The sequence below is a fragment of the Coptis chinensis genome, chromosome 2 (assembly GCF_015680905.1).
Source record: "Coptis chinensis isolate HL-2020 chromosome 2, ASM1568090v1, whole genome shotgun sequence".
Lineage (NCBI taxonomy): Eukaryota > Viridiplantae > Streptophyta > Magnoliopsida > Ranunculales > Ranunculaceae > Coptis > Coptis chinensis.
Genome location: NC_141457.1, coordinates 105,298,694 through 105,324,489, shown reverse-complemented (window position 1 = coordinate 105,324,489; position 25,796 = coordinate 105,298,694). Strand labels below are relative to the sequence as shown.

At 35.8% G+C, this 25,796-nt stretch overlaps 1 protein-coding gene, 2 long non-coding RNA genes and 2 pseudogenes across 6 annotated transcripts; 3 read left to right on the top strand and 2 right to left on the bottom strand.

The window, feature by feature from the left end:
* Positions 1-301: 301 nt before the first annotated feature.
* LOC147520042 (uncharacterized) lies at positions 302-7,267 on the bottom strand. Its single transcript, XR_015212405.1, has 2 exons — positions 6,921-7,267; positions 302-983 (listed from the first exon to the last, which is right to left on the bottom strand). It is a non-coding gene; the product is annotated as an uncharacterized LOC147520042 (long non-coding RNA).
* On the top strand, positions 983-6,356 carry LOC147520043 (subtilisin-like protease SBT1.5 pseudogene; annotated as a pseudogene). The gene is made up of 3 exons (XR_015214487.1): positions 983-2,827; positions 4,104-5,485; positions 6,243-6,356. The product of XR_015214487.1 is annotated as a subtilisin-like protease SBT1.5 pseudogene (transcript).
* Positions 7,268-11,088: 3,821 nt separating the features above from the next.
* Positions 11,089-12,852, top strand: LOC147520041 (uncharacterized). 2 transcript variants are annotated; one of them, XM_086594914.1, is made up of 4 exons: positions 11,089-11,122; positions 11,288-11,393; positions 11,569-11,690; positions 12,363-12,852. In XM_086594914.1, the coding sequence occupies exons 2-4, from the start codon at positions 11,378-11,380 to the stop codon at positions 12,627-12,629; spliced, it is 405 nt and encodes a 134-aa protein (XP_086451040.1). In that variant the 5' UTR covers positions 11,089-11,122; positions 11,288-11,377; the 3' UTR covers positions 12,630-12,852. The 2 variants fall into 2 exon arrangements, with proteins under 2 accessions (XP_086451040.1, XP_086451039.1); XM_086594913.1 differs by having other exon boundaries at positions 11,566-11,690.
* A 10,179-nt stretch (positions 12,853-23,031) lies between these two features.
* LOC147520040 (putative aspartic proteinase GIP2 pseudogene) lies at positions 23,032-24,161 on the bottom strand (annotated as a pseudogene). Its single transcript, XR_015213152.1, has one exon. The product of XR_015213152.1 is annotated as a putative aspartic proteinase GIP2 pseudogene (transcript).
* A 188-nt stretch (positions 24,162-24,349) lies between these two features.
* LOC147520039 (uncharacterized) lies at positions 24,350-25,247 on the top strand. Its single transcript, XR_015214359.1, has 4 exons — positions 24,350-24,629; positions 24,722-24,843; positions 24,955-25,056; positions 25,136-25,247. It is a non-coding gene; the product is annotated as an uncharacterized LOC147520039 (long non-coding RNA).
* The last annotated feature ends 549 nt before the right edge of the window (positions 25,248-25,796 follow it).

Genomic DNA, 25,796 nt, shown 5'->3' with positions numbered 1-25,796 from the left:
ATTAGTTTCCAACTTCGCTTTAAGCAGTATTTTGTCGTGTTATTAGGCTTAATCCTTTCGAGTTGATGAAGTTTTGAATTTGTATTAGGATTAATGAATATTACCCCTCTAAACAGGAAATTAGGGTCTCTTCCAAATAAACCTAAATTGACTTTTTTTGTATCTACTTAAGGGTAGACTCTAATTTCCCTAGTAAGGGAGAAAAGAGGTAATACTAGTTAACCCTTTTTATTAAAAACTAACTATTGAAGACTATTGAAGAATTGGTCCCCACGTCACCAGCAAGGTAGCAACGCTCCAATTTCAATTTCAACCTAAGTTTATGATAAATTAAGTGCAAATGAACGAGTTACAAGTGCGTACGCTCCAATTTCAATTTCAAGCTAAGTTTATGATAAATTAACTGCAAATGAACGAGTTACGAGTGCGTTTAGGATACTTCACACGTTCATGTCCTCAGCAGGTCATCCACAGAAAACAAAATCCTTGAACCGATTATAGTTCAAAGTGTGGTAAATTTTCACCTATACTCCAGACCAGTAGAGACCCGACAAAGATACTTTGATGTAGAATAAGTGTGCTTGAAACTCATTGCATAAGGGACAAGATGGAATAAGGAGGCTTTGATCTTAATTTGACATTGTCCTCGGCAACATTTAGCTCAATATCAAGGTTGCTTTTCAACAGTGGTTCTGCAAATGGTGATCGTGTAGTCCAAGGAAATTGGATCGCTCTATCGAGTATCGACTTCCACGATCAACATATGATGTGTACTCCAGCCAAAGTTTGTTGTGTATCCATTTTATCAAAATAAATAAGTGAATGACATGTAGATAGACAGTGGAGTTAAGGTTGCTTCCATACATTTGAGCATACATTCAAACTCAATATTAAGGTTGCTTTCATAATTGCCAGTGCAGATAGTGATCCTGTAGTCCAGGAAAATTGGATCGCTCTATAAACTTCCACAGCAACACAGCATCCTACGTACATTCATATAAAACGAGATGATGTCTATCAAACGTTCTGTTAGGGGCTTTGTTGTGCACTTTAGCCAACATTTGTTAAACAAAACATTAGTAAAACCAAAAACAATTAAAGCATTGCGGTGTGTCATCATAGCTGATTCCAGTACCATATCTCACATTCTCTCAACAAAAAAGAAAGACAACGAGTGCAAATTCAATCAAATAATTCGATTTAGTGCCATATCTCACATAGCACGGATTTAGTAAGATGATGGCGCACCCTAACCACCCAGCCTGTTGCACATAGGAACCAATGAGTGTCCGCATAATTTTGTTGGCTGATAAACCATATTAATTTGGTCCAGTGCGATGGTAAGTAAAAAGAGTAAACCACATAACTTGGGTGGATTGCTTATTCCGTAGAAATTTATTAGTGGTTAAGTTGCAACAGTAGGATGTAGAACTAAAACAAGAAAGAAAAGAGAATCATTTTAAAAAAAAAAGACTTGACAACAGGGTTCGTTATATCCACTTCTGGAAAAAAATAAATAAATCTTCTAAACTGCATTTGGCATTAGGATTAAAAATACAGAATGCTCCTCCCAATTTTAGCAGGAACGGGTATGCATATATCTTATTAAAACCAATAAATATATTACATGGAATTACATAGAGAAATAGAGTTAACACTCCTTGCATCTTTTAGACTAACAAAAGGCTTGGAAAAAGTGACGTACTCAATGGAAGTCACCACTCGCAACTCACAAATGAGGTATGTTGATTCTCCACCACTCCCTATTACAAGTGTTGTTTGGTCTGATCGTCATATGACTAGTTCGTCAACTTTTCTACCTCCAGTAAGTCCTCTTCATTTAATACATTAAGAAACTTCCTTAGCAATTCACAATGTCTCCTCTCCAAGGTGTTTTATTCTTTCTTCTCCTAATAACAATCTCAAGTTCTAATCAGGAGAGTAGAAACGGTGATAAAGACCTGTATATAATTCAAATCAACAAGGTTCTAAAACCTACAGTCTTCCTAGAGTTTAAGACCTGGTATGTTTCAATTCTAGACAAAATATCAACAAGAGAGAGGCCTAAACTGCTCCATTTGTATGACAAAGTTTTTTATGGGTTCTCCGCTTCTCTGAGTCCCCAGGAAGTTGAATATATGAAGAAGTTGCGAGAAGTTGTAGGAGTTTTCCCGAATGATTTTATTGAAGTTCACACCACACACACACCACAATTCCTGGGACTCCTGAGGAAAGGTGATGTTGTTGGACGTCTACTAGAAGAATCAAACTACGGGTCAGATGTGATTATAGGGGTTCTGGATACAGGAGTTTGGCCAGAAAGTGAAAGTTTCCATGATGAGGGTATTGGTCCAATACCCCCAAAATGGAAAGGTGTTTGTGTTGAGGGCCACAACTTTACCAGAAATCTATGCAACAGAAAACTGATTGGGGCAAGATACTTCAACTCTGGAAGAAGCCCTAATGAGCCCCAAGGAGATGACTCGGCACGAGACACGACTGGTCACGGCACACACACCTGTTCCACGGCAGCAGGAAGCGTAGTGCCAAATGCTTCCTTATTTGGGTACGCAGCAGGGATGGATTGGCTGTGTATAAAGTCTGTAGGGGTTTGTCCGACTGCAGCACCATAGACATTCTTGAGGCCTATGAGAAGGCAGTACAAGACGGAGTAGATGTCATCTCGTTTTCCATTGGCAGTATCACACGTAAACGCTATCACGAGGATCCTATTAGCATTGCACAGTTTGGTGCAATGAAGCACAATGTTCTAGTTTCAGCTTCTGCGGGAAATGAAGGTAACAAATTTTTCAATAGCTTTTACGATTAATTAGAATTAAATTTGGTTGATAAAAAGTGGTTACAACTAACTAACGAGAGAGTCACACACTATGTACGACAAAAACAGGGGCTACTGAGAATAACCACAAAAACCCCACCCCATACTTATCAAGACTTAAGTTCCCAAGGAAATCCACTGACGCAATAAGAGTTCCTAACTACCAAACACGTAACATTGATGCCATATCAGGTTAATGAGTTTCCTTTTTGGATTTAAGTCCTCTTCGCTGGTGGCAGCGTTCCTAGCGCTAAGTTACTACTTGTGGCTTGGGTGGGTTGGTGGGGGTTCAATAGAAGTCTGCATACCAGTGTAACAATTGTACAAATACCTACAGCCTCAAACGGAGAAACAAGTCCAAAAGTAAGTAGAACGTTGGACTTCATTCTGTTGATGCTTTAGAACTTAAGATGCATGGTATCGTAACTGATCCTATTTCCGAGTGCTAATAATGGTAGTTAGGCAACATTACCACTTTGGGGTTTGATCCTTGGGGTTTAAAAAGGAACCTTAGAGATCAGAGTGACGAGAGGAGCTTCATAGGAGTGTGCGCGTGTGTGTGGATTTGGATGTCAATAGTCAATATTGGTACCTCATAAGAAGCAAGAAGAAATCTGGATGAGCGCTCCCAGAGATAATAGCCCCCCTTCGAATTTATATAGATCGTCAAAATTTGGCCGCAAATAGGCAACATTATTTCCTGATGAGAGCAGGACCTACTGAATAGAAAAAGTAAATACTAAGAACATAAAGTAAAGATTTAGGAACAACTTGGATCCAGAGTCCTGGAAGCCGACATAAAGTAATTTCACGTCCTAAGAACATACACAATCACAGGACGGACAATTACAAAAAGTAAAACTTTATGCCCTAGCATTATGACTAATCACATTCCCAGTGGTCACATATCCAGTCAATTACAACAGATGCCTCATTCCTGTGACAAATTATACACCATGTCTTCATAAAGACAGCCATTTACTCCCAAAGACCCTGCCATTTATTTCAATGCAAATGCCATAGTAACAACATATCATGGACGGAAATGAAACCAATCAGCTAAACAAATGCAGTAGAAACTTCTCTATTCCTTGAGTTTCCTATTAACTACTTTAAGTGTGTTTCTTATTTCCATTGGCCACAAATTCAATAAAAACTGTTGAGTTTATGGCTGTTTTCACTTGTGTCTTTAGATGTCCTTTCAATTAATTTTTATTTCTTGGCCTTTTAAATTTTTACGCTGTTTTCTACCAGCTCATAGTAGCTGCCAAACAGGGATGACCTGATACTTGAAATCTATGTTGCGGTGGAACCAAATTTTATTGATACATCTTTTGTATATGCAGGTCCATTACCAGGTTCACTGTCCAATATATCCCCATGGGTTATAACTGTTGGCGCTGGGACCAATGATAGAAAGTTCCCAGCGGATCTGATATTGGCTAATGGCACTGTTTTCCCTGGAGCATCAATTTACGGTGGTCCATCCTTACCTGAGAAAACCCCCTTTCTTCTAGTATATGCTGGTAAATATAAGCCAAGTGTTGGGTCTTTCCTTGTGTCTATGAACCCGAAACTTGTCAGTGGAAATATAATTGTATTCGAAGGAAGATATACAAAAGAAGTTTTTAACCTAGGAGGCGTTGTTAAGGATGCTGGAGGAGTTGGTATGGTCATTGCTGATATGAGTGATCAAGGAGGGGAGTTGCCCCATATTGCTCAAGTACTCCCAACAGTAGTAATAACTTCATCAACTGCACAGAATCTCTTGTCATATTTAACCACATCAGAAGATCCACATGCCACTATTGTATCGCATGGTACTCAACTAAATGTCAAACCATCTCCATTGGTAGCTGGGTTTTCGTCAAGAGGGCCCAACATGGAGTCCAAGTTTATCATGAAACCAGACCTGATCGCTCCAGGTGTCAACATCTTAGCAGCTTGGCCAGATGGTTTAGGCCCAAGCACGGTACCTTCCGACACAAGAAATGTTCACTTCAATATCCTGTCAGGAACATCAATGGCAGCCCCCACATTTCAGGGGTCGCGGCATTGTTGAAAGGTGCTCAACCAGAATGGTCGCCATCGAGAATCAAATCCGCAATGATGACTACATCATATGTACTTGACAATTTAGGGAACCGTTTGCTTGATGGGACTACTTATGAACCAGCTACTGTATGGGATTATGGATCGGGACACGTGGATCCTGAAAAAGCCCTTGATCCTGGTTTGGTATATGATCTCACAGTCGATGACTATATGGATTTTCTTTGTGCATCCGACTACACCGAAGATGAAATCGCTCAAATCACACAAACATCAAGAAGCTGCAAGAAAGGCATGAATCCTTGGGATCTGAACTACCCGTCTGTTTCTGTTGTATTGAATCAGTCATCTGGCAGAGAAGTGTTAGTCACCAGGACAGCAACGCAAGTAAGTGAAGGTGCATCTACCTACACATTACAAATAGAAAATCCTGTCGGGGTCCTGGTGACTGTTCAGCCTACCAAACTAGAATTTAGCCACAAAGATCAAAAATTAACTTACCTGGTCAAGATTTTGGCAGAGAGGGTCGACTTATCACATGGGGAATCCAAGACTGAGTTTGGAAGGATGATGTGGACAGACGGGAAACATGTGGTTAGTATCCCGATTGCAGTCACAGTTTCTAATGGTAATATCCAATTTTCTCTCTTCGTCCCATTCCTCTCTCCGTTTCTCTCTATTTTATGTTTTATTTTCTAATTCTACTTTCTAAGGTATCACTTATCATGTATCTATGTTGGTGTAAAATGACAATTTAGTATAGAAATGAATGAAGTCAATTATAGTAGACTACCATGTCATTTTAAGACCAACCTAAAGTAGTTGGTCCTCGATTTTGAATTTACTCATGCATCAGAACAGACATTGCAGGAATCTCAGTCGATGAAGACCAAACACAAACACACAAAATAATGCTTAGGACTTATATGCAATTCCACCAAATAAAAGAAAAATGCTGGCCTTTGTTTCTTTCTGACCTAAATGCACTTCAAAGGTCCTGATCTGAGAGCTATCTCTTAAACTCAAGAGTACTGCAATTGCTTCACCATCCTTCGAAAGTTTTTGATAGTGTCATGTATTCAAACATAAGAGACAAGTTGCATCCAAGTAGTAAAGTAGGCTCTACACCTGTATTAGGCCTGTAAGCCTTGTAGATGTTCATGCAGTCTAGCTTTCTGCTCAATGATTGCCAACCTATGAAGAATTAGGAATGCTTCCTGGGCCTCGAAGCGTTCTCCTAAGCAAGAAGATTACAACTGATAAAACCTGTGCTTACTAGCACCCCGATTTATGCGAGTAGGGTTTTTCTTCTTCCTAAAGCTTCCCTGGAAAAGTTTAATAATATTTGCAGTGCATTCGTATGGGTTGGAACCTCTTTAGAAAGAAAGAAAGACTTGATTGGATGGAAATCATGCTGCAAACAGAAGAGAGAGAGAGAGTGGGAACATGGGGTCATAAATCTTGATGTTTGGAATCTGGCTTCCATAGGTAAGCTCAATTTCATCTTTGCTACAAAAGGAGAGCTCTCTTTGGTGTGAGTGGCACCATACACACTTCATTAAGAATCACAGTTTTGGTCATTGCCTATATCCACAGACTGTTCACATATATTGAAAGGTATACTCCAAATCTAGAGAACAAGTGAAGAGCTACGCCATCCACAAAATTGCTAAAGGATTGAATGGAGGGTGAACAGCTAAGAAACCAAATTTTAAGCTGTGAACGACAAAAGGACGTACTGGGGTGAGAGAGAATTTAAAAGTCGACTCCCTCAATCGAAGCACTAAACTCACATGGGCAAGAATCATAGGCAACAAGTTTGGGAAGCTCTTTCCATTCATTTGTTCCTAATTGGGACAACTACAGGAAACAGATTGTATTCTATATAATTGGGACTTGGCCATAAGTCCATCACACAGAAACATTCTACCACACAAGAGAATGTGTTCAAACTAATGAAACATGAATAGCTTTTATTTTTGTATTTAACTCTAAACTAAAGTAAGATAGAAAGGAAAGAAATACTAACCGACGTTTTGATGTATTTTCCTTATTCGCTGGACAATAATAGTATTCCGTGTTCATGAGAACATCAATTCCTCTTAAACATGCCGGTGTGCAGCTAGCAAGATCAAAATTGAATATAATGCCTAGGTCGGTCTTTGTGAGGATATGAAGCCTTTTGCAGAAGAAACTTAAGGGGATTGAGGTGTGGATATTTTGGTACACGACCAATAACAAAAAGTCATTGATTCGAAATGGACAGAAAAGTCAAGATTTTGAATTAGGAGCAAGTATGGATTTTGAATCTTTTTTACCTGTTTAGGCAATGCACAGTTCTGCTGTTAATAGGTATATCCATCTCGATGTACCGCAAACTGCTATGGCAGTCCAAGTATCTGCCTACCGTTTAAGTTTTTAAATACAGAAAGTTGAAATATTTGTATACTAGTACGGGATCTACTGGATAAATGACTCTAAATATAATAATCATTTGTGTATTGCCCAACTTTTCGGTTGAAAAAAAAATAATTGTTATAATTCACCCCAAAAAATATCTCTACTATTAGTATCTCCTATAACCCTTTGACCCTTAAAAAATATTGGATCCGCCCATGGATTAGTTCACTGTGACTTAGAAGATATAATTTTAATTAAATCAAACACCTAAAAACAAATTAAGAATGACTATTTGGTCGATTTTACGGACATGGTGGTTCTGTCAATATTGTCCTTCAATTAAATTGTCAACAAGACTAGTTTAACGTTTTAATTGGTCATTTCATGTGGGCTAATAGAAAAACCAAACCCGATCCACTCTTTAGCCAAAATGGTGTAGCTACTATAAATGCAACATTATTTAAAATTAATACCAACACTAATATAGATTAATTCATGCGATTAAGCCCAACAATCCCTAATAGATGGCCAATCATCAATTTTTTTTCTTTATTTTTTTTAAATTTACTGTCCATCTTCTATTATTTTACCCTCATTTCACTTCATGGCTTTAAAAATTCCCTAAAATGTCGATTCGAATTTAATTATCGATAAAAAGATCTCCAACATTATATATATTTCTTAATTATTAGATAATAGATACAAAATGATTAATCTTGTGTCATTTGAAATAAAAAATTAGATAGAATATTAGACGCCTATCTATATATGATACAAAAGATGGGATCTTTGCAGTAAACAAAACCATTACAATGAAGCGGTTTTGGAAGAAAATGCACAGGTGATTTCTTTTTTTGAATTTAATATTTTCTTTTTTTCTTTCAAGATTTCACCTTTACCATTTTATGTAATTTCTAACGCTAAAAAAAGAGTTTGAGAATTGTTACAAAGACAAAAAAAATTCGAGAAAACATAACCAAAAAATCGCTCTATTATTTTGGTCTAAATATTTAACATAACCTTAAATTTATTCTCTCTTGAATTTTTCTCCTTGCATATTTGTTTGTTTCTCTCTCACTTTGTCATTGTTAGGCTTTATTTGTAGAAGATATCTTAAGATATAGAGGGAACAATGTTATTTAGAAGTTAAATGTTGTTAAACTATGTTTCTAAAGGCACATGAAATGTCGGATTTTTCTTGCCACCCTTCATCATATTAGGTAGTTACCTGATACGTTAGTTCATCTTAGTTTCTTTTCAGTTTGTTAGGGTGTTTAAAATTGAGTATTCTCGAAACACTTGTTAGAATGTTTTATGGAATACTAAACTTTTCTTGGGGTTCATTGTTGGGAAGAGGTTGGGGTTTCGAGGAAAGTCTACCATTTTTAAACCATTTTAGAATTCTTGTTGGTTTTTTATCCCCCGTAACTCTATTTTTCCTCTGAACTTACACTCTATGCGAAATTTTCTGTGTGACTATTGTTTAGATTTGTTTTCTTTTCTCACGGATTTGAGTTACGGATTTAAATAGCTATGATTGATTACCCATGCCAAATTATCTTGACAATCAAAGTATGCAATAATAGAAAGGGTGTGTTGGTTGTTTTGTTGTTTACAATGCTCCAATATATTTATATTTGAAAAGCATTGCCCTTTGATGAGTCATAGAAAAAATTTCCCTTGAGCCTCATTGAATTTATTTTTGATTGTTGCATGATGGTCAAGGAATTCATGAGGGACAATGGAATTCTATTAATTCCTTAACAAATGATTTGTCATGTAATGAGAATAAGGTTTGAATTTTTTTTGACCATACCAAACTTTACATTTAAAAAGAGTTTCTTGAACTTTTCTATAGATTCCACAATTCAAAAGCTTTAATTTTCGATTGGAAGCTTGATCATATGGATTCCTTTGAAGGCCACTTTAAAAGCGGTTATTTGTTTCTTTTAGAGGAGGTCAACTCTTAATAAGTATATTAATTCCTTTTCTTTATTGCGTCATCAAGATAAATTGGGAAAAATTGCAAAGAAATTGGGGGCGAGAGTTGAGTTATCCACCCTGACTAAACATCTTGCACAAGATATCGAAAAACTTTTGATGGATCCTACAATTCAGGTGTAGCGTATTATATATGTTCTATCTGCAGATTGTTTGCACTAGCACGCGTTTTCATTCAATCTTTTTGAACTGATTCATGGCTGGTGACCCGGATGACCAAATCTTTTGAATTTAGTTAAAGGTTATTGATGGTGACCCAGATGACCAAATCTTTGTGCACTACGTTGATCAGGGTGGTCATGGAGTGCTTGGTGAACTTTTTGACAAAACAAGTGGGAGAGAGAACATGTCAATGGTTCGGACCACATAGATGGAATGGACTTGGATCCAGTTTTCCTACTCCTTTTCAGCTATAGATTCCCTATCTTAGTTGCATTCTTCTTATTTTTCTTCTCCCGTCAAAGTCTACTCGGATTGTTGATGTTAGATCGTTGACTCATTGTAGTAAGCCTTATGATGGAAATACATGTTACTTCCGTAGCACATTATTTGTTGTTGCTATAAGAGCCTGTTAAGGGAATCTTGCTTATTGCATAAATTATGCGGAATGGATATCGCCTAAGGTCAATAAAAACCTTATGTACTTTTACTGTTTTATCATCTAGACTTTTCTCTTATTTCTTTTGGCCATTGATTCCATTACCATAGGATCATTGATAGGTCCCTTTTTTAAACTATGCATTATCTACACTTCTTTGGGGGTTTAAAAAACTATATATATTTATTGTTTTTAAGTGCACATTTCTCAAGTGTAACTGGAGTGAATTTATTTTGAAATGTTGGGCTGTCAAGATTTTCAAAGAAGTATAGTAGAAGAGCACATGCCGATATATATTGGAGCAAAACTCACTTTTCCCCGTTGCAAAAAAGAATTCCTTGAGGTGCTTTTGGTTCTCGAGGTTTATATGTTTTGTACAAGTTAAGCGCTTTATGACTGATTCATGTGACTTCTAATTCAGGGATGACAAGATTGGTTTTTGTGATATAAAGTCGATGATGAAACGTAAATCACCCGGATCATAAATCCTTTATTTTTTTTTTCCCATTTTGTTTTGCATCTTGGTTTTGTGCAACTAATGGTAAACTTTGGCTCTTTAGCCACATGATAGATTTTGCAATTCAGTCGTTAGTCTGTAAACAAGTTGATCATATCTAAACAAATCTATATGCAATTTTTTTTTTTGTTATCGTATGATGGTGTCCTCTCGATTCATATAGTTTTAGCATGCAAATTTCAAAGGATGTATGCTTACATAATTTCAATCAATAATTTTAGAAACTGAAACTTTGTTCATAATCTCATCAATGAGCTTTCTTTGTCAGCCACATGCAGGGGTACACACATATAAATGGGAATTTAGGAAATTCACTGCATCACCAACCAAATGAACTAAAGCAAGATAAATGAACTGAAGCAAGATGATTTACTCTAGGCATGGAGGCCAAATTTGAACTTTTCTCTCAAATATCTTGAGCCCCATCGTATGTGATATAGTCCTAAACATGTATTAAGCAAACTACCAGCTGGATTATGTGAGTGCATGGTTACAAGTTTCATTTAGTTTCGTCCTTTAACATGGTTTTATGGGGCAAAATTTTAGAAGAACCGGCTTCAGAGTAATCGATTCAGTTTGGCCTTGAGGAGGGGCATGCGTATATGCTATGCAAAAGGAGAACAGTTTCAATGAGGATCACCTTCTGGAGAGGGATCACTTTCGGTTCCTTTTTCAAAGCAGGGGTTTAATATCCAATGCTACATCCAGTGTGTTAGTAAGTTTAATACGACTCATCATCATTTTATTAGCTTTTCTGATTCTTTACCGTTGAACTCATAATGAGACTTTACATACAATGTTTTATGTAAAGGAGACGAGTATATATAATGAACTGCAATTTATGATATTTATGTTATGATTTGCATTCAACGACTGGCAGGTGTGCTATCTTTATGGAAAGAAATGTGGAAGAGGTGCTTTGTGTGATTAACTGAGTGGTTGTTCAAATGTCAGATATTGCATCAATGATATGGGATGTCCCAGAGGTGAAAAGCATATGTAGCTTTTTCTTTTGTTGTGTATTGGAAGTTGAACAAGTTTATATTGGTGTACAATGGTACAATGGGAACCAGATAACCTACTTTTTCATGAAGCTATGAGGCACATTGTTTCTCACACTGCAATAGATGTTAGTCAGCTAATGAAAATTAATTGCAGCAGGTGTATGGAACATAACAGGAGCTGGGAGGAGACAGCTTCAATGTCTTCGATCTGGTTCCCCAGTAGAATTGAAGACATGCATCACTGCTTTGCTTGAAGCTACGAGGGAGTCCTGGGAAGAGGTTAGGCATCTATATTATTTGAATTGGTATTGTTGGTTGTGTTATCTTCATTTGTAGAATAAAATGTATTGTTGATTATGTTATTTTCATCTGTGGCATATGCAAGTAATATATCAGCTTATACTATATAGATTTCTTTTTTGCGGTCTACGTGTGTAAAAAGCCTGATCATATAGTAAGAACAAAAACACCCATATATTGACAACACAAAAGTACTGCCATAATACTGAATGGTTTTCTGGAGATTTATTGCCAATTTAAAATACAAATCCATGAGGGTTTTATTTTATCTCACTTGATTAAATTGAAATGGTTTTATGTGTATAACTTCAATCTAGAAAGCATCATGCGGACCCGATATGAGTTCATGTTATTCTTTGAATGAATCGACATGTCATTGGCAACGCACATTCACCTAAGTACATCAAGCAAAACTGATGACGTTTTACTAAGGAAACTTGGGGACATTTGAGCGAGCCTGCAAGCTAGCCCACTTTGGGGTTGATAACTTGGTATTGCTTTTCTAGCATAAACATTGGTAAAAGGACAAATAACTAAATAAGTGATGCATATATCTTTCTTAACTACTACGGTGTGTGAAGAAAACCTGCTGTTTCAGATAAGTCAAAGAACCATATACTATTGAAGTGTCTATTGGGTATTCTTTTGTAGGTATTCATATTGGCTGGACTTGGAGGATGGAAGCTTCATGGCATCGTGAAACCCAATCGAAGATCTGTCAGTACAATCTGTCTTCCCATCCTCCACGAAATTTTGTATGGCAATACTCCCAAGTGTGTTATCAATATATTATTTTTCGTTTTTGTAAGACTGCTAATCCTCGCACTTGGTGCATATGCATTAAGTGTGGAAGCACCTTCTTCAGAGGCCAATACATTTTACTCGAATGAGCACTCAGTAAAGGCTAGAAGTATGTAACCCAACATTAGTTGTTTCTGATGCATTGAATGGGATCAAACTTGAGACCAAAATTACTCATGTGCACTTTGATATTGAGCTTACAACTTTCAAATTAGAAAAAATCAGATAAAGCAAATTGAGGAAAGATTGGAGCCAGTGTTGTGGAGCAACTATAAATTTCTACAATGTAAAGGTTTTTGTCTATGTAATAAAATTTTCCACTGTTGATTGGAGTTTGGAATTTTGCGCATGAAAGAAATATCACTCTTGCATTTTTAGAATTTTTTTTTATTATTATTATCTAATTTGTTTTTAGGTTGCCAATTTTAGCAGTTATTGTGAACAGTAGTAGTACAGTACACTGACATAAGTTCATAAAAGAACTTCAGAAACTGAGGATGTACTGGCCAGGCTTATTTCATCTCTTACTCACGTGGTAGAGCACGTGCATTTTTGAATAAGGAAATAGGAATGGAGTTCCATTTAATTCAAAATTTAAACGGCTGCCAGTGTGGCTGCTCAGACATAATGTCAATTGTAAGTGTGCTCACCCAAATTATGTTTACACTTTTCGGCAAGTTTTGGTTAACATCGCGTGCATAGCACGTGCATTTTGCTAGTATTTGTAGTGTATGTTAGTTGTATTACCCTTTGAGTTGGCAAAATATTGGATCCGCCCATGGATTAGTTCACTGTGACTTAGAAGATACACATTTTACCTCTATCAAACTTTAGAAACAAATGACGCACTACACCACTAAGGTCGATGATTACGGACAGGGTGGTTCTTGTTAGGCCCATCCATAAATTGTCAACAAGACTAGCCAACGTTTTAGCTAATTGTATGGGCTCAATAGAAATGGGCCACATCCGATCCAGTTTAGCCAAAATGGTGTAGCTACTATTATGGGCAACTTATTTAAAATTAATCCTAGGAGATCCTTAGATATATACTAGCCTCATGCCGCGTGCCCAACAATCCCAACATAGATGAGCCACACCATTTTTTTTTTTTTTTCTTTTTTTTTTTTTTTTAAAATTTACAATCAAAGTGAAATTATTATTTTACCCTCATGGGCAAACCTTTTTCAGAACACAAGAGCGTATACATTCATTTAATTACGATAAAATACATTCTGAAATATTAGTAGTTATTTGCTTAGATTAGGAGGGAGAATAATGAGATACAAAATACGTATAACGCCCAGTGGCAATATCGCACTAAAAAAAATAGCGCGCGCATAGAAGTAATTTTGTAATTTTCAGTATATATATGGCACTTTTGTAATTTTATATTGGGTAGAAAAGCGTAAGGACTTTTTTGTAATTTAGATAAAATATAGGGATTAATATCTAATTTAGACAACGTGTATGGAATAATGTTATGTAGAAATTCAGAAAGTGGATGCAAATGCATTAAGCTAACCTCAAATAATAATTAACGGGAAACCAGAAACTAAATGCAACTACAATTAACTCACCTCGAAGAATAACTAACGGGAAATCGAAAACTAAATACAAATGCATCAAACTAATCTCAAAGAATAATTAACGGGAAATCATAAACTGGATGCAACTGCTCCGAACAAACCTCAAAAAAACTAATTAACGGAAAATCAAAAATTGAGTGCAACTACATTGAACATTTGAACTAACGTCATAGAATAGTTAACTTGAAACTAGAAGCTGGATGCAAATGCATTGAGCTAAACGTAAAGAATAATTAACAGAAAATCAGAAACTGGATGTAACTGCATCGAACTAATCTCAAAATTAACGGAAAATCGAAAACTATACCTAACAGAATGTTTAACGGGAAATCAAAAATTGAATGCAACTACATTGAACTAACATCATAGAATAATTAACGGAAAATCAAAAATTGGAAACAAATGCATGGAACTAACCTCAATGAATAATTAACGAGAAATCGAAAAGTGGATGCAAATGCATTGAACTGACCTTAAAGAATAGCTTATGGGAAATCGAAAACTAGATGCAACTACATTAAGCTAACCTCAAAACATAGTTGTATTATATGTAGTTAGAATGTTTTGACAAGTATAGTTTTGCTTTTAAAATGTTGTTTATGATCTCGATCTTTTGGTATGACTGAGAATGCTTTGCTATTCAAGTAGCTTCAATATGATCATCGCCTCATTGGGCATTTTTACAATTCTTCAATCAAACGTCTATTATTAAACAACAACAAAAAAGTCAAAAGGTTTTATCATGAGTGAGTTCTTTTTTTTTTTATAGAGAGTGGAATTTTCACATTGCAAGAAATTTGGATGACTGATAAATATATATAACATTTATACCTCTTAGCTCTACATAGTTGCACCAATTTTTTAGAAAACATCTATTATAACGGCACCCGCTTATTAGGTAGGGGCCAGCCTTTATATAATAGTGTTGTAAAATGCAGTAGATAGGGAACTCAACAACTAACACCATGAAAGTATGAATGCCCGCCAATTGGAAGAGGCTTCTCCCCATAATTGGAAAGTCTTAAAACAAAAGGCTAACATAATTGATCGATATCTCACCAAAACTAGCTTAATAGACTTTAATCGCTTACTTTGTTGAAAATTTTGACTTTTAGATTTAAAATGAGTATGTGTATCGAGGGAAGAGGCTTATTTTGTGATTTATATGAACTTCATGCAATTCGAAAAGCTTTATCTATTAAATAAAGAGACCCAAACAAATAAAGCATATATATAAAATTCGAAGATCTAGTAAAAATTAAATATACAAGTAGGAGACCAATATTCCAAACCCCAAATACTTTTATTTCAATTCCCAAACTCGTTAATTTTGTGTTTTGAGGTAGTCCACTCATTTAAATGAAAAACTAAAAAATCGTAGATTCCCGAGTATTAAAAGAAGAACCTTTTACCCAAAAGAGATGTTTAAGATTGAGATGCATGGTTAAGATTTCCTACAAATACAAAATATGGTCTGAGCTCCGATAAGATTTTTAGTGGGTGGGGGGAGGGCAAAACTGTGACAGCCAATGTTTTAGTTGTCCCTGTTTAGTTGTCCCTGTTTCAATAAGATTTGCCAAAACACATCAAGAGAGTATGCATGTAAAGTAACTAATCGAGAAATGTAATAAAATATGGGAAGGGTTATGTTTGAGGATGAGACTAAGCTTTGTATTACCGCCTCCGTACAAAATAATAGAGACTGAGATCAAATCTCGACGTTGTTCTTATAAATGATGAAGGTCTCATTTTATAAGTAGGCAAGGCTTGGAGATTAGTTGTACATTTTAATAATGGTATAGTGGTGCAAGTGGGGAGTGTAGAGAAAGTAATTTCTTATGAGAACGATCTCACGATGAAAGAAGTAGAGATTGATCGGGTAGGTTATTTAACTACAAGTTAAATAACTACTACAAAAGTACAAAGAAGTGTGTCTTGCACATGTTCACGTGCAAGTGTGCGACTTTCAAATAACATTGATAGTGGACGATAATTGTGGTAGATCAATAATGAATAGGGCTATGAGCATGAGCCTTTTGCCCTATGGGCTTGAACCTTTACTGGGCCATATTTGTAGAGTCCAAAATAGCCCCTTTCCCCTTTTCGTTTATTTTGGTCATTATCTGTTATTTGTTAGAATTAAACCGATTTAGAGAGAACACCACACTAACTTAACATGTATTGAATCATTAAGAAAATAAGATAGAGAGAATTTTTATTCATTGAGGTAAATCTTAATGGGAGGAGGTTATCTTTATATACAACTAGGTAACCTCCTTTCTAAGATAAATAATTAACAGGATAAACAATAAGATAGAGGATGATCAGGATAAACACCAAAATAGAAGATTATTAGGATAAATACCAAGATAGAGGATTATCAGGATAACACATAACAATGGTGGGCATCCATATAAGCCCCATGGATTTCATAACACTCCCCCTTGGATGTCCACCATTCTTGTGGAAATTATGGTGGATGCATCTTTTGTAGCATTATTATGGATGCTCTATAACTATCCAATGATAGTTGCCTCATTAAAACCTTGCTAAGGAAAACCCAGTGGGAAAAACCAAAGCGGAGGAAAAAGAGTACAACATTACTCAAAATCATTGTGACTTGCTTAATACTGCCTCATTAAAACCTTTACTAGGAAAACCCAGTGGGATAAAACCTAGATAAAGGAAAATAGTACACTGCATATGTCCTGGGACACATTCTTCAGGATGCTCCCCCTGTTCTATTACTCCCCCTGATAAAGACAAGTCTTTATATAGCTTGGTGGTGAACTTTGGGCAATCTGATCCCATATACAAGCTTTTGAAATGTATGCTTCGGTAGTGATTTAGTGAAGAGATCAGCAAGGTTGTCACTGGAACGAACTTGCTCGACCTTATCTGCTTCTTCTTCTAAAGTTGATGAGTGTAAAAGAATTTTGGCGCAATGTGTTTTGTTCTGTCTCTTTTTATAAATCCTTCTTGAATCTGGGCTATACAAGCTACATTATCCTCATAAATAATGCTGGGAACACCTGTTATAGAAGGTAATTGACAAGAACTACAAATATGCCCAATTAATAACCTTAGTCATACACATTCACGACTAGCTTCATGATGAGCTAAAATTTCAGAGTGGTTAGAGGAAATTGCCACTAAAGTTTGTTTAGTGGAATGCCAACAAATGGCAGCATTACCACTAAGAAATACATAACCTGTTTGGGAGTGACCTTTCTGAGGGTTAGATGGATAACCAAAGACTGCAGAGCCAACTAGATCATAGTCATTAGTGGAACCATAAGAATAAAATAGTTTCATACCAGTTATTCCATAAAAATATCTCAATATGTCTTTGACATCATTCCAATGTCTAAGTGTATGTGCACAATTATATCTTGATAAGAAACTAATAGAAAATGCAATGTCTGATCTTGTGTACGTATTGTGCTAGATATATAAATTCTTCAATATCAGTCAAGTAGAGTATTTTCAAGACCAAGAACTTCCTCATGTTCTTCCTTTAGTCGAAATGGATCCTTATCCAAATCCAAGTTCCGCACAACCATGTGCTTTGTCCATTTCATTTCAAAAATCTATAGTCAGCAGTTTTCTCCAATTCCTTAGGAGTCACAATCAAGTTAATTTATACCAACCAAACTTGCTGCTACTATATGGAATCCAACCTCGGATTTTACTATAGGTCCACACCACGTTTTTCAAAAAGTTTAATTATGCTTGAATAGTAAATTCCAGATTGGCCAATCTTTCCTTTGTCGACAAAACACGAGGTTCATTTATTTTTCATCATTGTCCTTTGATGTTCCAATAGCTATACCATAGCTAAATATGTCATCCATGACAAGTGCTTTCCTATCCCACAATTCACCTGAACATGCATGGAATATTGAGATTGATCTCTTCATTTTCAGGTACATGTGCCCCTCCATGGGCAACCATAGGCATTTCAGTGAATTTTGGATATTTGCACATTTTCATTATTTGTTTATGGAGCTCCATCCATTACCTGGCTATTATTTGGACAAGATGGTTCCTCAGTTCTCCTCTCCTAGGAGCACTCTCTTTGGATCCTATAGGTCTACCACGCTTTTAGCGTATAGTAGATTCATTTGCCGCCATGTTTGGACCCCATCCAAATAGAACATCAATTATGGCTGGCACATTCATGGTTACTTTTACCATATACTTAAATGCTTAGGCATTTTTCTCTGCAACCACTTGCAAGTGTATCATTCTCCTTATCTCGTATAGTCACATTCATTGTTTGGATCCTTAATGAGACAGAGGATGTGATCCAAGTTGCTTCACGTCGTTCCTTAGAGCCACCATTTCTTTTCTCCGCCTAACGACGGGAAGACTATCTCATTAAATTTACAATCATGTAATACAGACTCTCTAAATGAGCTTCTGGCTCCCAACGTTAGATATGATACACAATGTCTTTCTCATTTATGGGTATAATCTACCAAACATATATCCATAATACTTTTCTCCATTACATTTTAACATAAAGCAAAATAAATTTGTAAAGATTGATACTAGCACAAGTATATTAAGAAAAATAACACTTGAGATTCATAATAAGGAAATTCAAAATATTAACGACAATCAAGGCCTAGACTTTCCATTAAGAGAACACAATATTAACTGTAAACATTCCATGAACTGGTAATAAAAATATAATTAACTAAATAAATCATTCCAAGTATTAAAGTTTGCTCATCAAACTTGCCCATTTCTATTTGGATCCTCATACTGAACTTTAAGGAAATCATAACAATCCAAATGAGTACCATCATTAAAGTGGTCACTCTTCCAATTCTCTATCACATTTGTTTCCATTTTCCTAGAGGCTTTATACTTTTCAATCTCTTCTATAGGAGCTACATAAATGACCACTGTAATGGGCCAAAACCGGACCAGTCCTTATGGGTTGGACCTGACCAAGTCAATATAGTCAACCAGACGATCTTGGAACTTCAGGTTCCTAAAAATTGAATCTTTGGAACTTCAGGTTCTTAAAAAGAAATATAGATCTTGGAACTTTAGGTTCCTAAAAATTCGACCATAGAACTTCTAGTTCCTAAAAATTAGATCTTGGAACGTCAGGTTCCTAAAAATAATAGATCTTAGAACTTCAAGTTCCTAAAAAAAATAGATTTTGGAACTTCAGGTTCCTAACAATTTAATTCTTGGAACTTCAGGTTCCTAAAAAAAAAATAGGCACATAAATTAAGCTAAAAGAGCCACAAATAACGTATAATTTCTAATTGCCTACAAGACAGGTCAGCTCTTCATCACGGTTTAAAGTAGGGAATGCTCAGATGAGGATTTCAGTGATGTGGATAACTCAGTGAATGAATGTAGTGCTTAAGATCTGGCCCACTAAAACCTCCGTTCAAGGTCGATTAAGTGCAAAAAATGTGGGTAACATTGTAGTGTATGCAAAAAAATCTCTAAGCACTCTTTGGACAGGTAAAAACATTAATAAAAATAAAAAAACTTTGAAGATACATTAGACTACCACCACCTACCCATGCAAAGTATAATAAAATATCAACACGAATGCCAAGGATATACTGATTAGAAATGTCGAGGAATATCCTGAAGTAAAGAGTCACAAGAGTTGCAATAAGATGGCTAATACTTAAATAAAGAGTTGAATCCTTGATTGTGATCGAATAAAAATGGCATAAAATAAAGTAAGTTCTCAAAACATTCAGTTAAGGGGAGCCATCAATAACTGTTAACAATGGCGATGATGACAACAACACACAATTATTGTATATGGTGATAAGTATTATCTTTAGCCTTTCTCCCATTTCAATACAGAAAGTTATTTGCCCTTTCGACAGCTACTAATAAAACCAACAACAGTATATGAAAGTTATTTTTTTTTCTCTATAAATCATGAATGGTGATTAACACTTTTCTGAAACAATACGATCAAAATTTAAATTTCTGTTTAAACTAGACTACGACATGTGTCCTAGAAACCCTATCAAAATTTTAACAATTAAGAACATTACAATTCGACCTAACAAAACGAAACTATCACACAATAATAATAATTTAACAGTGAAAAATTTTATATATATATATATATATATATATATATATATACATACGTTATACTACAGTAAAGTTAAATTCGACAGTAACGAATTTAATATAGTATCAATAGTATCGAATACGATTTAATCACAAGTTAAACACACATACCTTTAATCCAAAGCTAGAGACTATCGTGTTGATAACGTGTTAGAATTAAACCGATTTGGAGAGAACACCACACTAACTTAACATGTATTGAATCATTGAGAGAATAAGACAGAGAGAATTCTTATTCATTGAGGTAAATCTGAATGGGAGGAAGTTACCTTTATAAACAACTAGGTAACCTCATTTCTAAGATAAAGGATTAACATGATAAACAGTAAGATAGAGGATGATCAGGATAAACACCAAGATAGAAGATTATCAGGATAAATACCAAGATAGAGGATTATCATGATAACACATAACAATGGTGAGCATCCATATAAGCCCACGGATTTCATAACATTATTGTTATTTTGAGTTGTTTTTTACGGGAAAATGGAAACAATAGGCTGACTTGGATTAGTTGACGAGGGGCCAATGGGGATGTGTTGTCTACAAATTTTTATATGCAAGTCCACAAATTCATTCTCTCTTAATATTGGTTTAGTGAAATTCGAAAGTTCCACCCATAGGTAATTAATTTTCCGATAACAAATTGCAATAAAAAAAAACTTTGATGATGCTGCCACTTCAATAGAAACTTAACAAAAAATGAGTAGCAAAAACCAAAACACTAGCAAAAGCACTCACTTACATCTCCATTTATAATAGATGCACGGTACTGTGCTGTGAAAAAGAGAACCAACCGAAGAGAATGATTGCTACCCAAGAAATTAAAGGAGGTGGATCGCAATGGAGCAGCTACTCCAATCACAAAAATTGTATGTGAATGTTCATTAATTGAGGAACATTCAATTTAGTTTACTTTAATGACCAGATCTGGCAAATAAATTGGTCAAAAAGATTTTGCCGCACGATCTCTTCGATCAATTTATTTTGCAACACAAATTACTTGCTACCTCCAAACAATTCAAAGAAATATCTTTCTATATACAACGGTGATCTAGAAATCAGACCGGCTATAATCAGACGGAGGCGACAAAAGAACCGTGATGATGTGATGATGGTGGCCGATGGTGGCGGAGAAAAAATTGTGATTTATGATGTGTAGTTGTGGAGGATGGTGGTGAAGAGTCGTGGCTCCGATACCAAATTGAAAGGTGTAAAGGCTTACCTGAACAATTGACAGTTGACAGAGGCCATATTTATTGATATTTAAGATTACAATATGGAAATAAACATAAAGATAGAATATCCTTGTTACATAATACTGAAGGAAAGAAGATACATAGAGATATACTTCAACAAAACTTGTATAACAGATATTGATTTGAAGAATTTTTTTTTATATTATTCTTGGCTTACTATACTAAAAAAATGGATAGATATCTTGACAATGACACAATGTTAGGCAAATAATTTGTTCCATCAAAATTTTCATGAAAACACATGTTACAAACTAAAGAATATCCACGCTTTCTAATTTCTATATCCTGATATATCACGATATTTTGCACTATGTTACAAACTAAAGAATATCCCCGCTTTCTAATTTCTATGATCATTGCATGAAAATGACGAGAAACAAACAACATTAATTACAATTGAACTTTATGTGGAAACCGGAAACAGAACACGATTTGTCTCACTTCTAGGTTTCTAGGTGTTGATATCATATATCAAGTTAAGATATATATGCTGGGTAGTTAGGACTTTGGACATACAAATGACTTTATGGCTGTATGGGGATCTAATTTCTCTCACTCTTTTATGCGTTTAATCCATACACACCTTCAAAACATGAAACAAATTAATAAGTTCTTAATCCAAGTTAATTATTACTTGAAACCTATTCTATTTTTTGGTAAACGCCATTTTTTTGTATATTTGATCAAGCAATGATAAATTGCAATTATTAGGAACTGGGAATGAACATAGATGACAGCGAGGTGCAATTGAAGACTTCTAAGAGACTCAATTAACCACACTACAAGCGCATGCTTGGCTTTTTGGCGAATATAAAGCATTGTCCTTGTAGGGGGTAAAGTTGGACTACGGAAACGGACCTCTGGACGAAATGGAAAGACATGATTTTTGTTATAATAAGGATGAATAACCTTTAGGGTGTTCGCTTCTATTTGCTTTATTTTCTTAGGTGAAAAATAACATCTTTTCCCAATCTCAACGAAGGTAAATGTTGGTCCGGAGTGTCTTTATGGAGTTATGCGTAAGCTCAAGAAGCCGACGCAGTGTTTTTCACTAGCCTAAAGTCCTACGGATCTGAGTTTTAGCTAGCTATGAATGGGGTTGTTTGGACCCAATACTGAAGGCAGGCTGCCTTATGTACTCAAGGGGGTGGCAAACAGCATGAAGAACAAACTTACAGATTGAATAGTTTATGTCCTAGTCTTGATATCTAGATCTAGATATCGAGATGGTTTAGCATCGAACACATTTACCGGAAGACAAGTAGGGCTGTTGATTTCATGGATGTATAGTTTTGTGACTTTGTCCCGACTATCCTGGTGTTGATTAGTTGAAACAATTATTTTAGCTGCTTCTATACTAGCACCACATCTCAAAATTGAATTCTGTCATTTGAACGGACATATTTGAACAACCTCCTATACTTTTGGTGGTAATACTGCTGGACGCTTTCTCTTCAAACAATGCATAAATTTTCAAAACAGGACATAGCGCTATTTTACTTTGAAGATTTGAATTGTTAATACAAGTATGCAGCTGTTACACAGTTAAAGTAAGTATTTCTGTTCATTGAATTACTTATTATTGTTTACAATCAAAACGAAGTACATAAATAGAAATGCCTCGAGGGAACTAGATGATTCAGCCATCATCAAGACCCTCTAGCTAGACACTTGATCTGAAGTTAGCGCATCCAGCTGTAAATTCGTAAGGCATGGAGGTAAATCCCACCCTTGAAGTAGCTAGATCAAATTGTATAAAATTGTTCTCCAGTTGATATCCACCCAAAACAATTGAAGCTCTTGGCTTGTTATCAACGTCCTCCACGGAATTCCCATCAATAAATCCCAGACACATCACATCATCGCTCACTTTCACCAATGAATTTGTCGGATAGATGGGCCAAGTTACGCTCTTACTCTGCAAGACAAGGTCAATACTAGGAACTTGCAATCTCCCTCGTATACTTACAATGCTCTTTGAGCTAAAACATGCTCCAAATGGTGCCACTGACGCTACTCTAGTAATGTTCCTAGAAACAACTTCCCTAATGAAAGTCTCTGTTAAAGCCTTGTAAATAGAAGTTTCCAAGATAGAATAGGGAGCAACAGTACTAAGTTTTGTTCCACCTACGCCATTTTTGCCAATCGACAGCAATGATGAATTTAGTGGCAATTGTTTACCATTAATTGTAACTGATGTCACTCCAATGAAGTACTCAAATGAAGGTTCACCTCGGAGAGCCACTCCATTTGTACTTTTAGGATTATTGATCAGCTTAGTGTAGGTAAGTGACTTGGAAACGTCGAGTATGGTTCATCACCGAAAAATATTGCTCCAGGTGCTTCCATTGAAGGAGATAGGCACATGGCAAATTTACGATGGAGACTAAATGCTGCTGCGAGTTGGGTTGGCAATGCAATTCGTGTTCGACCAAAGGCTGCGATTCCTTTAGTACCTTCAGCAAGGCCTTCTAAGAGCCTAAGAGGAAGCTTCTTGTACAAGCAAAGATAAATTGAGGAACAGAAACAGATACTCCTGGCTTGTAGCCATTGGTGGATTTAAGTGAAAGAACATCCATGGTAACATCACCACCTGTTATGAACTCAGTGACACCATTTTGAGGGGAGAGTTCACATGTATTGTTGCTACAAATTGGTGATGGGATGTTATTGCAGGCATAGTACAAAATATCGCGATATATATCAAGATTTCAGAAATGGATATATAAATATCGCGATATTAATTTGGATAAATACCAGTGTAAATATCGACGATATTTGTGGATATATCGCAATATTTCGACGATATAAAAATTCTGGTTTAATCACGATATTTTCAGATATAATTGGTGGTGGTGGTGAAAGAAAGAAACTGGAGAGTTTCGCAAACCGACGAACAAACTTAAAAAAAGCTACTCCTACCCTCTCCCACGCGAAATTTTGATGGCTATAAAAGCTCATTCTTCTCCACTCTCGGTCTCTCGCACACCTCTCAAACTCAACGAGTCTCCTTTTATCAGTAAATTACTCTGTATATCAAACTTCATTCTGTTTTTGCAGTTCTATAGCTCTACTCTACTCGTGCCTCATCTCCATCAGGTCTAAATCTACCAACGAGATAATTTTAGCTTCTCGCATCCTTGGTAATCTTTAATCCTTTGAAGTAACTAAGACATTCTGTTTTCCAGTAATCTTATTTAATAAAACATGCATTTTCTGGCGTTGTGATTTGTAGGATTGTTGTCCCTCACTGTCGGTTGTCAGGATATTGGAGTAGAACATGAAATATTGGAAGACTCAATTCCTCGAATCTCCCAAGCTTTGAAGCTTGATTATGATCCATCGAGTTTATTATGTGTAAGTATGATATAACAAGACACTTGGGATTTATTCTATCATTTTTAACCATAATAAGAATGTTGTTTGTATACTGAACTGTTTTTGTGTAATTTCACTGTATGATCATAGTTATTGGAATCTTTGGCAATTGTTACCTTTGTCGAAGAATACGATCCTCAAGATACTTAACGCTCAATGCAAGTGATATGGGATTTTCTTCATCACAAATTGGTACTTGAGCTTACTATTTCTTTGAAAAACTGCTATTGATAAGTGAACTGGGTGATTGAAATTTATTGGTGTTATTCAGGAAGCAACAAGTGAGCGCAATAATCAAGTACTAATAGCTGCTATATCTGCTTGGTCCTTTCTACTTGCAAGCTTGAATAGTTGGAGTATAAGTCCAAAGCTTTGGAACGAGTGAGTGCCGGTTGTCAATCCTAAATTCACAAGATTCAATTTTGGTATGGTATTTCGATGCAAGAAATTTACATGCATTTGTGGTTAAATCTTTGCAAACTCCTAACATTATGATTTTATACTCTGTAAAAATCTTAGAAGTTTTGGAATTGTCTAAGTAACCCTACTCGTCTGTTTTCCGTAAACGCATGGTATGGAAAGCTGAAATATAGCAGTGTAAATATGGTAATAGTTCACTAGGTAAAACAAGTAGGAAAAAGCTGAAATTATTCCAGTAAATCAAAACACCTTATATATTATGCCTGAAAAAATTTCAGAATTTTCAGAAATTTAGAAATACCTTTTACCAATAATATTCTTCACTATGATCCCGCAATCTTTAAGGAGTACGGGCGCGCTTTGTGCAAGGCAAAAGGGAGGGCGGGCACGCTCATAGTTTAAAATAGTGAATTTCAAGCTTGAATAGTAACGAAAATATGGAAAACAAGAATGAAAAATTAAAAGGGTGGGTGGGTAGAGAATGGGGGATTGCCCCTTGGATTCAACCAATT